At 42.5% G+C, this 12065-nt stretch overlaps 1 protein-coding gene across 2 annotated transcripts in view; it reads right to left on the reverse strand.

The window, feature by feature from the left end:
• Positions 1 to 12065, reverse strand: part of scube3 (signal peptide, CUB domain, EGF-like 3) — a 75587-nt gene that overhangs the window by 37131 nt on the left and 26391 nt on the right. For both annotated transcript variants that reach the window (XM_006794259.3, XM_006794260.3), the window contains exon 4: positions 5675 to 5809. In XM_006794259.3, coding sequence (XP_006794322.2) covers positions 5675 to 5809 — 135 coding nt within the window. The remainder of the gene's footprint in view (positions 1 to 5674; positions 5810 to 12065) is intronic.

Here is a 12065-nt window from a genome sequence, read left to right on the forward strand (position 1 = left end):
AGAAAAAAATAACACTTAACAAATCCAACTAAAGTGCCAACTTCTATGAACTTCAAACAAAAGATTGAAGGAGGCCGCAAGTTCTTCACCACAGCGCTGCAAACCCTCTTAAACCTGAGAACCATGTAGTAGGGAGACTGAAACAATGGAGATGAAGTAGTGGAAAGCATGCCAAGGGTTTATGGTCTGCTCTTAGTGCCCCAGGGCAGTGAAAATAGGGCTCGTGGTCCGTGCTGAGCTGCTGTCATACATATCAGAGGGGAGTCGGTCCCCCTCTTTTGGGGAGAACGTTAAGCAACAAGCTAGCGTCGGGTGGATACAAACTGAAAAGAAGGGGCCTAGCGATGGAGCCACCACACTATTAAAGCAGCATTCCTTCCTCTTAGATAATGGGCCCTTAAAAGTTTTAATAGGAGGATAAAAATGTCAGCGCATGGAAAGGAGAATGGGAAAAGAGTCGGACTGGGTTGGGCTGAGCCGCAACGCAGATGGTCAGACAGAGCAACAGGCCAGTGAGCCGGTCAAGGAAGTAACTCTTCCCCACTGACTCTAAGAGCAGCGAGTCCATCCAAGTGCTACTGTTTGGGTTTTCTGATTTTCAGCAGCTCTCAGAGGCCTTGTTGAGGCTTCTTATTTCACTCCCTTTTTTCCAGAAAGGAGCCACTAAAGGCATAAACAAGCAGAAAATGGAAAAAGATAGCAGACATCTGGACTGATATACCTGACTGCTTGAGTGCTTGTTGTACATCTTAATATATTGTGTTTCTAGAGTATAACAAAGCGTGGAGAGCTACCATGATGAAAAACAAAAAATAAGAGGAGAAACATAACCTAAAACAGTTACATTTATAGACTTTAGAAGACTAAAATAGACGAGAATGTGCTAGATATGATTAAAGCTCTTGAGAATCTTGATTTCTACTGTAGAAAAAACATATTGAGGAAACCATGTGTGCGTGCGAGCCTGTAAGCGTACGTCTATTAAGGTATGTGGATGCATTGACACACAGGTGTATTTGCATAATGTATGCATGTGGCACACACATTTGAGAGTGTCGGCCCATCTGTGTCACACACAGTTGTGCAGCACCTGCTGTGGATGTGCCACTCTCCCCTTCACTCCTCCCCCATTCTATCAAGGTCACCTCACTGTGCAGTCCCAAAGGAGCCAGGCGCCCTCCCAGCAGAACAGACAACACAGCAGAGCACATCCAGGCTGCAGGCTTTCTTCAATACGGAGATACAAAAGGCATGAGATACAGTATGTATTACAAAGCCTAATTCTCTCCAAAATCAAAGCAAGAGGCAACTGCAGAAGGCATCCGTCTCTGCAGAGCCTAGTCTGGCCCTCTGGTTAAGCCCATGATAGCCAAATGTTAGTGGAAAAACCCCACTGGCACTCTGGCAGTCCGCACCAGCGAGCTGGGCTGGCCAGCTTAGAGATGGCCTTCAACAAACCCACGAGGAAAAAGGATGCCCGTCTCAAATGAGGTTCAGAGAATTCGGTGGCAAGGCAGCCAACATTTGCTGAAGTTCAAGCCACTGATGTATATTTGTTAAAGGGTGGGGATGGAAGGGAGGAAGGGCATGGGTCCTGTGAAAGTCTGGACAAATAGCTAAGATGTGGGAAGATAATATAGGAAAGAGGCAGAGGAAGAGAAAGGAACGAACAGTGAAGGAACAGAAAGAAAGACACACACACACAAAAGTGTCCGTATGTCTTTATCTGTGCAGCTCGAAGTCTCTGCTCTACTTCCCTAGAATAGGAAAAGAGCCTGGTTATACGGTTGGGCTGCAGAGCAATGAAGCAGCGACTTTTGCACTTGTAAAAACAGTTCTGCGGCCAATGCACAGACAGGCGGGCAGACCCACTGAGATCCACGAGAGCAATCATGAAAGAACCGTGTCGGCTTCTGCACAATGGGACAACCACTGTTACATAAACATATATTAAAAGCATACAAACTTTCTTTTTACAAAAACAAATGGATGCATAAAGAATTTCTCTTTGCAATCTTAAATAAGAAGCATCGCATCACAGAAACAATGGAAACTGGCCCTTTATCAGCGCATTACTTCATGAAATTAAAATGTGAAACAGCCTGATAAATGGATATTACAGTTGAGGAACTTGGGTTATTTTATCCATTTATGTAAACACAAAAGCAATAAAACAGGGTTCAAGGACTCTGTGCCTCGTTTTAAACTGGAGGAACACTAGCTGAGAATATAATATAAATATTACGAACGTCAGCTAATTTATCAGAAAACTCCTTATTGCGTTGCAGTTTTAGCCTGCCCATAAGTGCTTCTAAAGTCAACATGCCACAATCTGCATCTAAATGTTAAAAAAGGACACGCCAGGATGTGCCTCTATCGGAATAAAACTGGGAATTATTAACCTGCCTTCCTGTGCATGCAAGTCTGTATGTGTGTGTGACGATTATTGTGTAACTATTTGAATCCGAGAAAGAAAACGTGAGAGAGAGAGATTAGCTGCGCAAAGGGAAAAAGCCAAACCGGGAAGCTAATGGAAGCTGTAAACATAGGAAGAGGTTTCCACTGGCAAAGTAAACATTTCATGGACAGAAAAGCTCTACTGTAGACAAAAAAACATCACCAATCAGGTGACTGTGAGATACATTTTTAGAAGAAATTGCTCAGTTATTCTTTCTAATATGATATAAGAAAATGTCAATTTGATAATCATGTTGGAACATGAAATGAATGGAATGTGTAAACGTGGCCCATATATATATATATTTTTTTAAATGATCACTTTTCCATTACAAGATAATTTTTGGATGATACATTTTCTTCTTGAGTGCAAACTCTGCTTGGAGGTAATGCATGTTCATCTGTTTCTGATTGAGGACTTTGAAGACTTAAGTGCAACAGTCTATTACAGTCTCCTTCAGCAGTGAAAGGTGACAGTAAAGCCTCGGGGCTCGTGTAATCAAATTTTTCGGCGCAATGAGCTTTAGACACTCTGGAACCTAATCATCAGACTACTGAGAACTTTCAAACTCCATGTTACCGCTCTGCAGCTTTCATGGCATAGTCAACCACATTTATATCATCACACTGATTGGCAGTGACAAGACGTTGGATTCAGAAGGCTCATTTTCTCTTTCAAAGTTACATCACCCTGCTAACTTGTGTCGGTTCAACTTGCTTCTTGAGCCGCACCGTTTCTAAATCATTTCCTACCAGTGGATGAGTCAACTTTCAAATCCCGTGTATCCTGTTTTTTGTATTCAGAACTAAAGATAAATATACTGAATACTCAAAGCACTATACATGACTTGCATAACCAACCATCAGTGTGCACTTAAGGTAATTGCCATACCGGATATTCAGAAATGTATGAGGCTGAAATTATGGATGTGTGGGTTGACTGAGACTGAAATTCCTGAATTCCAATGTGCTGGATCCCATCTCACGCACATACGTCCCTGTCATCCTCCCATATAAAAGAGATAATAAATCAAACGCAGAGCAGTGGAGCCCTCTTGACCTAAATGGCATTCCTATCAACCACTAAGCACCTTGGCTGGCCTTTGAAAAGCTTTATTTCTTGACTGGAAGAAATGTTTGGGGAGAATAAATGAACTGTTACAGCTAGACGATGGAGCCTTCACTTGGTCATAGTTATTCCTGCTGAGGGGGCAGGGGAAGGTCTAATAAGAGACAGGCCAGCAGCAGCCTTGTCATTAGCTGAGAGGCTGGCAGACCCCTGCTGCCTAATTGGCACAGGCTCACTGCTAACAAGGGCTCGCTACCAGCAGGGGAAACAGACCGGTAGCAAAAGGCACTGCAGTGTCCAGGTCTGTGCTGTCCTTGGAAAAACTGGTAGAAGTTACCCAGGGAACACCTGACCCATTAATGGAAGAAATGGAAAGCTGATGTCTTTTTAATGAGAACAATAAAGCTCATGAGCAAACTGCACCCCAGGCTTTGCTCTTTAAGAGAAGGGCTGGCTGAATGGATGGAGGGTTGCATTTAAACTGGCTTGGCTGGGTGATTAAATCAGCTTTCATTTTCTCAATCATTTTTTTTCCCCCTGAGCAACGTGTGTAATTTTTCTGTAAACGAGCACGGTGAAATTTGCTGAAATTCTGTGGGGTTCTTGTTCTGTAACGAGGCAAAGTCACTTCCTCACCAATTGCATTTTCATACAGACACATACTGTTGTAATAAGAGCAGTAATAATAAGCAGATGAGTAGCTGCTCTGTCTCTTTGTCTTCCAAAAGTAATGAAACAATGACTAGGCGTCTATCTGATCACTATCGGAAGTTTGTAGATTTATGGCAGCTTTAATCTCTAGATCCAAACGGGTCTCATCTGTAAGCAATAAAGAAGATATTAATATTAAAAGGGGAAATCGACAGAAACGAGGTGCATTTACAAAAGAAAGAAAGAATAGACACAAAAGAAAAGAGAGTTGGGCAAGAACGGACTTGCTCACACGTCTGTTTCTGCATCTATATAGTAGTAGGCCTTTGAAACACATGATCCGGCTTTTCACCTCACTCAAAAAACACTACGTTTATGAAATGTAAACACTGACAGTTCACTAGGCCAGACTAAGCTCATAAACCAGACTTCCAAGATCCTCATTTCACCATCCGGGGAAATTAGGAACAGCACAATCTAATGACTCCCAGCAAAGGCAGGCGTCTCACAAGAGACAGAACAGGGACGAGGAGGTCACCGACCCTGCTGGACGTGTTGTCTACACCTTCTGGATAAAAGGTGCTGTTGCAAACCCTAGGAAACGAGAGAAAAGATCCAACGCAAACCCAGCCCAGTTTGGCAGAACTAAGGAATCTCTCAGACAGCTGGATAAATACCCCTGGAATACAGGTATGCGTTTTGTGTAACTACATGCAGCCGAATTGTGCGTCACCCTTTACAGGGGCAGGGTGCTCAACACAGATTATATTCAAGTTGAGTTAGTTCTCTACTTTGGTAGCACACCCAAGCTTACAGTATCCAAACCAGCTGTTGGGCTGACAGCTAAATCAATGTGTGAGCACTCCCTGTGTTAATCTATCCAAAGATAAAGTCTGGAGGTCAAAAAAACACTCACTGCTGTGAGTTTTACTATAACTGCACAGAGTCGGTTAGCATTTGGATTACTTTGTTTGATACAGAGCTATGGTGTTATAAATGTATGTATGTCCGCAGTGCCCCTGAGTTTGGTAACTAAGCCTCAGAGCTGGTTGGCTCATCTTCTTCTGTCATGTCTCCATCCCACAGGAATGAAAGCTCTATAAACAAGAGGTGTGTCAGCCCCAGGCTATACCTTTAATTGTTTTCTGTGCTCACAGTCCCCCCGCAAGCCACTCATGCCACAGATACCTTAAAAAGCTGCGAAGCACTAGATTGGCTCAATTTGAAAGGGCGTGTAAAAAGCAAAAAGTGATTTATCCCTTCTTCTTCTTCCCCCTTCAGACTTTGACTTACCCTTTTTCACTGAGACCTGTCAGGACTGATTCCTTTCTCATGATTAAAAATGCCTCAAATTCACCATCATCGTGTGTCACAAAGAGGCTTAACAACATCCTAAAATATCTTTAAATTTGCATTTAACATGAGGTGTCACCACATATGGTAATATACAACGTTTCACTGTTGAACAACATGTTTGTGCGTGTGCGTGTGTGTAACCTTTTGGCCTTTGGATACAGGTATGCTGGTTGTCACTCAGGAGAAAGCCCTCTCTGCAGCGGCACTCATAGCTGCCCATCATGTTGACGCATATCTGCTGACATCCGCCGTTGCCTTCAGAGCACTCATCCACATCTGCCCGGAGACACAAAGCAAAATTAACAAGAGTGCTTCAAGACAGACCAAAAATTACACTGATTAACGATTGTCTCAAGTCATCTGGGAAATCATTACCCATTTAATAAACAAACTCGAACATGGATGATATGTATGTGAACAACTATTATCCATTTAAGAGTATAACTTTGCAAATGAAAGGTTTCTAAACAAATATTACAGAAATTTCAGATTTTAACTGTAGTTTTTACTGAAGAAGAGTCTACAGCCATGCGCCTCATCTGTCCCACATTTGCATTTATCTCCAGGGGTTGAAGTAATACTGTCACCCTGTAACTAGCTCTGGTTTATCATAATAGTCATTCAGTGGAAAACGGTTCACAAATATAGCTTTAGTAATTATCCAACTAGTGTCTCTTGCCATACTTGAAGCTCTCTTTCTGTGGCTGTAACTGAACCACAGAATTGCTTTTAGTAAATTGTCAAAAGTAACAATGTAAGAATGGTGATAGTTAGCATTTTATATCTACCATGTTCCCTGCCTTTGTTTACTGCGTTAGAATAAAAGTTTGTAGGTATGTGGTAATCAAAGTATTAGACAAATCTCAATTTTCACCAGATGATAAGGGCGAGGAGGACAAAAATCACAAGCAAAACATTTAATTCACCTCAAAAATCATATGTAGAGAAAGAAAAAGGTTAAGCAATACATTGAGATATACTGGGATCGTGAAGATTGTACCAGTTTTAATGATCTCTACAGATGCAGCACTAGCAGGGCTTAAACAATATATCATATTTTATTTAAGAATTAATTTAAAAATATATAATTTTTAATTAAAACATCGTCATCCTCTCAAAAAACCTGAGGTTATCATTTAAGTGCAAATGTCATACAAGAGTTTGTCTTAAGCTGAGGAGTTTGAATCTGTCATAATGGTTATCTGACATGGCACCACAGCAGACTTGCACTAAAAACCTCCAACTGTGCGGCACTAAGCCGTAAAAATGCACATGCAGCACAATCCCTTGGCAACTGGGAAACCTGATCCACCTGGGCCAGAGTACCTGCTGATGACGAGTGTCTGTCAGCCCCGTGACGGGAGGAATGCAGAGAAAGGGAGGCATGAGGTGGGGGGAGGATGGTGAGGAAAAGAAGAGATGGAAAGAGTAGAGAGCAGGGGTTTTTTTTGGTTTTTTTTTTTTGCTTTGGGGGAGGTGAGGAGGAGCTGCACCACAAGGGTATATGAAAGCAAAGCATTTACAAAGGTGTCAGTTTCCCTTTCTTTTCACAAAAAGAAAGGGAAACTGACCACAAGCAGGAGTTACTGACTTTATTTTCATTGGTAATAAATTGTACTCTTCCAGCTGTTCTTTCTGAATATACAACTCCCATCCAGGCTCATTGTTCTTCTTGACAAAAGAAACAAATGAAAAGTGACACAAATGAAATGACGGAGCTTGTGTCTCATGTTTGCTGCTTATTTTTGCCTGGAGTGCAGCAGAGCTTTGCTCCTGTTGCCCTCTGTGTGTCTGAGGTGTAGTTGTAGAGATGACACTCCATATTCTTCCTTTCCCTCTGAGATTTGGGGTCCTGGTCCCTTTCTACTGACCACGCTGGAACCTTATCCATTCCTCTGCTCAATCCATTAAAAATCTGCTGTATATACAAGCCTTTTTTTTTTAATAAACCATCATGCGAAACTAATTTACTGTCTATTTGTCCAGTCTGAGAAGGCCTCTGGATTAAGTTTCCTTTCTGGGGAATTCTCAGTACGGGAAGAGCTAGAAATTAAACTTACTTTTCTTTTTTCTTCTATTTCCACTCACAGACTTGGATTCACTGGTGTACAAAAACACAAAGTGGCACCTGACTAGATGGAAACTTCTGGGGTTTATAAGTAGGTCAGTGGCAGGTAGCACTTATAAACCTCGTTAGCTTGCCAAGTGTGCTGTCCTGTCCTCACATTCCATGAGCAAAAATGTCTCTTTCCGCTAAAACAAAAAAACAAAACAAAACAAAACAAAAAAAACCCAAATGTGTCACATCAGTTAAGACTGATGGTAAAAACATTACTCTGCAACCAGGTGAAGCATCGTTATCTGAAAAACAAACTTTACAGGAAAGTTCACATTTAGGCTTAAACTCAAGAGTAAAAGACGGAGAATTTATGAAAAGCTTGGCGAGGCTTTCATTCAACTGTGTGGCTGTTTGGTGTTGACCTCGTGGTCTCATCTCTTCATCATGAAAGTGGCAGCGACAGAGGGAAGACCTTTGAGCTGACGAAAGCAGCCGGCAACCTACAGCTGCGCCTTTGCAGATAAACTGTTAGCACGTAGCGAAAAAAAAACTTTCACAACTCACAGAGAAATTTGTCCAAACATATGCAAAAATCTCTTTTTCTGTTTCTTTCCCTTTCCTCTCTTCCTTCAACACACACACCTACCAAAAATTCAGACATATAAAGGCTACATAAATACAACAGTCCTGGATGCATGAGCAAAATGCCCATGAGATATGCAACCAGTCTCCGAGGACCTGTGGGAATTCTCCTTCCATACCATCAGCGCATCAATGAAGGTTTAATTTCCTGATTCCTTCATCCTTCCAAATGAGGCGTCGTCTGTCAGTAGATCTCTCCTATTTAAATAGCTCCCATAATTGCCTGTGTTGTGTGCTGGGCAAGGCTGGCGTCCAAAGCAAATATTTCCAAGCGGAAAGAGGTTCTGGCATGGCCAGGCGAAGTGCTCATGTTATTTGGACTTAAAACATTTTTTAAAAATTCTCTAGAGAGGGCAGGAAAAAAAAAGTCTTAATCAAGTTAAAAGGGCTGCCTTCCTTCTGAAAAATGAGACATGTCTCCGCTCCATCCCTCCTTTCCTTTAGGAGACGAAGGAGAAAGGAGGGCTCAAACTGAGAGAGATTAAGAGATTGGTTGTGTTTGCGGAGGCCATGTCCGTTGGTTTCTCAGATAGCTCTGCCTGTATATATAACATTTGGCCTTGCACAGAGCTTTAAAGTCGTGTAAACATGTTGGCTGCTTTACAGAAACCCCCGAACCCCCTTTTTTGAAGAAATACGTTTTTCCTTCTCCGTTTTGTAAAGGTTCAGTGTCTTTCGGAACATTATTGCTGACAAAGACTTTTTTTTTTTTATTCCAGCGAGGAGTGTGGGAAAAAAATGCTATCTGTGAGGCTGTCCATGTATCCATCCCAGTCCTTGGCCTCTATCTGAATCAAACAGAGCTGGCTCTGTAGTCTAGGAAGACCAGAGACAAGGAGATGAATGGAGAGACATTGGCCTCTTTGCACAATTCATTCACAGGAGTCGAGTTGGCTTGCGCTCTTTTAATAAGGCAGCAAAACGGGGCCCTGTGCAGCGATGGGCAGCAACAGCTGGTGGGCTACGGGAGCAGACTTTGCTGCTCTCATAGATGAGCAAAGAAATCAGCTTGGCTTGACTGAGCATCAGTGGGGAAGGAGTGGCACATCCACAGCCAGCTTCAATTAAAACAAGATCCCTTCTCATTTCAAACAGGATTACAGGATTTCCTATTTTTCTATGTTGCTTCTGGACTTCAGTGGCACAGCGCATTCATAAACCCACTTGACTTAGCAGTGACCATGACGCCAGTATTGAACATAGTCTGAGAGGACAAACTAAAGGCGCAGATGCTGAAGCTGCACACATTCAGCAGTACTCCGGCACCTGTCAGCTGAGTTTTTCTAAATTGATATAATGCAGGAAGTCCTGATCTTTCATCTGCAGAGCACACAATCTCTTAAATCACCAGAAATGTGTCTGACCATGACAGGGTGGAAGCCTTAAACGCTTATAGCGCTGAGCAATTTATTAGTTCCAGCTCTTCCTGTCCTCCCGACGCACTGTTTCAATACAGCTAACTGATTCACATCTGCTGAGCAAACATGAATTAATTCTGTTAACTATAGCATTTCATTCTTAAATCAGCAGCAAGGTTTGATTGTTTATGCCATTACATAAACAACGCTAATAAAGCAATGATTAAATTCAGAAACTTTTTGACTTCATCCGTCTCCCAGGTAACCATTGTTGCAAACAAAGCACAGAGTTAGATTTCAGATCCAATCACCCGCCGAGCTATTTCTTAAATGAGAATCTATGAGCTAAGATCACGCTTAACAGTGTTCGTCTGCTCCTCCAAAACAAGTCTGGAAGTATTTTAAAAAGAAAACCTCAGGATAAATGTTTGGATGGACACTGCTATGTCAAGGAGACAAGAGGCCCTGCCATGATGGCTCCCAGTCTGCTGCATGCTTACATCCCGAAGACCAATCACAGGCTTGAGTTTCCCCCCTGAGCCCTGCCAGTGGGCTCAGCTGGAATTGTTCATTTCATGGTGGATGGGACTGAACAATCCTGAGAGTGGAGAGAGAGAGAGAGTGGGCGATAGCTAATTCACCAATCTCACATCTATCCTTTAGCTCATCACTCCAGCTCCTCTGAGCTATGGAGAGACTCTCTCGTCCCAGCCCTTATCTGTCTGTTTCACAACAAAAGCAAAGTGACTTCTCGCTGGGGAGAAAGCTGGATATTTGCATCTGCAGCAAGAAGTCAAGAAGGGTTAGTGCTAAGCACACGAAGTATCCGTATGCTCCTGAACGCCCCCTGGGTTTCACGACTGTGGGGTTAAAGGGATAATCATTGCCCAGACTCATTGCTACACATTCAGGAGTTAAAAGTGGTAGTAAACCCAAGCTAGTGTCGAGTATTTTATGTCAGTGTCAGGGGTTTGGAGGTTATCCTCACTGCACTGGAAGAGTGGCCAATGCACTTAAGGAAAGCATTTAGCAGGCTGCAATGCAAATCTGCGTGAAGGTCTTTGATGACCACCTTTTTCCATCAGAACCTGGTCAATAATACATCAGTCTGAAACCTCCTGTTTCATTAGCTTTCCTTGCAGTATGATCCCAAAGGATTACATAGATGGGGATGTGGTTCAGCCAGGAGACGACTCAGACACTTTTGTTTGATGGAAACGCTTCCTGTCATCTATGAAAGCAGGAGAAAACAACGTCGCTACACAATTACAGCCTTTAGCAAAACACTAAACAGTGTTAAATGACACGACCTTTCCTCAGTTGCTACTTCAAAAGGGTCCTTCAAAAGCTCTTTTCAAGGCTGTAATGACATTGCTTTTGTGTTACAGTTCAAGCTACGTCTTTGGGGAAGGTTAAAGTAAAAGCATTCATTTCCCTACAGATTGCCCGGGGAATTGAGCTCTGCCAAATCAATACAAATCAAATCAGTGCTGGTCAATAAAAATCAAAGGAACATAGCATGCTAAGCTGTATGTGGGGAGTATGTGTAGCTGGACAAAAAAAAATCAATTCTACGGAAAGAAGGATGAACATGTTCTGGACTGACGGAACAGGATGATGAGTAAAAGCAAATAACACGATGACAAACACTTATCCTTTGCAGTTTGATGGTGCTCTGTCAAACATTTGTAATGTCTATTTCAAGCCTGCCTTTGTTTCTCCCAGTGAGTCACACTCGGGATGCATGTGACTGTGGTATGCCTACTCTTGGGAGCAATAGAAATATCATTATTTGGGTGTATTAGCTCCGGAGAGAAGTGAAACGTTATCATTTGTGGTTTTAAGGAAGGAGTATTTATGCACATACACATGTGTGTATGTAGAGTTTAATGAACTAGCAAAGATAAGAGTGCATTTTGGTTTCTGTAGGACCTTAACCAAAACACATAAGTCATAAATGTGGGGACGCTGGTGCTACAGTGGGGAACTAATAGCGGTCCTCCATCTGGTTTTCATTGTAAAGAGGATGTGTGTTTTGGATTAAATTGACACCGATTCCTCTGTTTTTCCTCAGACTCAAGAAATCCTTTACAGCCTTGCCATGAAAGAGGTGCAGTGATTAAAAAGCACCCCTCCCTCACCTCTGCGAGATAATAGCCGTGACAGTTATAAAAGATGTAATCGAGTTCTTATATGCTTCACTTATTCTCCCTGTGATTTTTGAGAAGGTACAATAGCTCCCTCTGAGGTAAATTATACAAGAGTGGCATCTCACTCAGGACAGACAGGAGCAGTACGCTGTGATATCGCATCGCTTCCACCTTGCTGACTTTCTGACATCTTTGTGGGGTTAGGGCAGACGAGGGAGACCTCAGAAACCAGAGCGTCCCCAGTGAGGCACACAAGGCAGTGTTCTGCTTCATGCTCCGCTGCCTTCTGCCACCGCCCAATGTCATTATGCTGCCAACACATC

The sequence above is a fragment of the Neolamprologus brichardi genome, chromosome 20 (genome assembly GCF_056152115.1).
Source record: "Neolamprologus brichardi isolate AB-2024 chromosome 20, ASM5615211v1, whole genome shotgun sequence".
Classification (NCBI taxonomy): Eukaryota; Metazoa; Chordata; class Actinopteri; order Cichliformes; family Cichlidae; genus Neolamprologus; species Neolamprologus brichardi.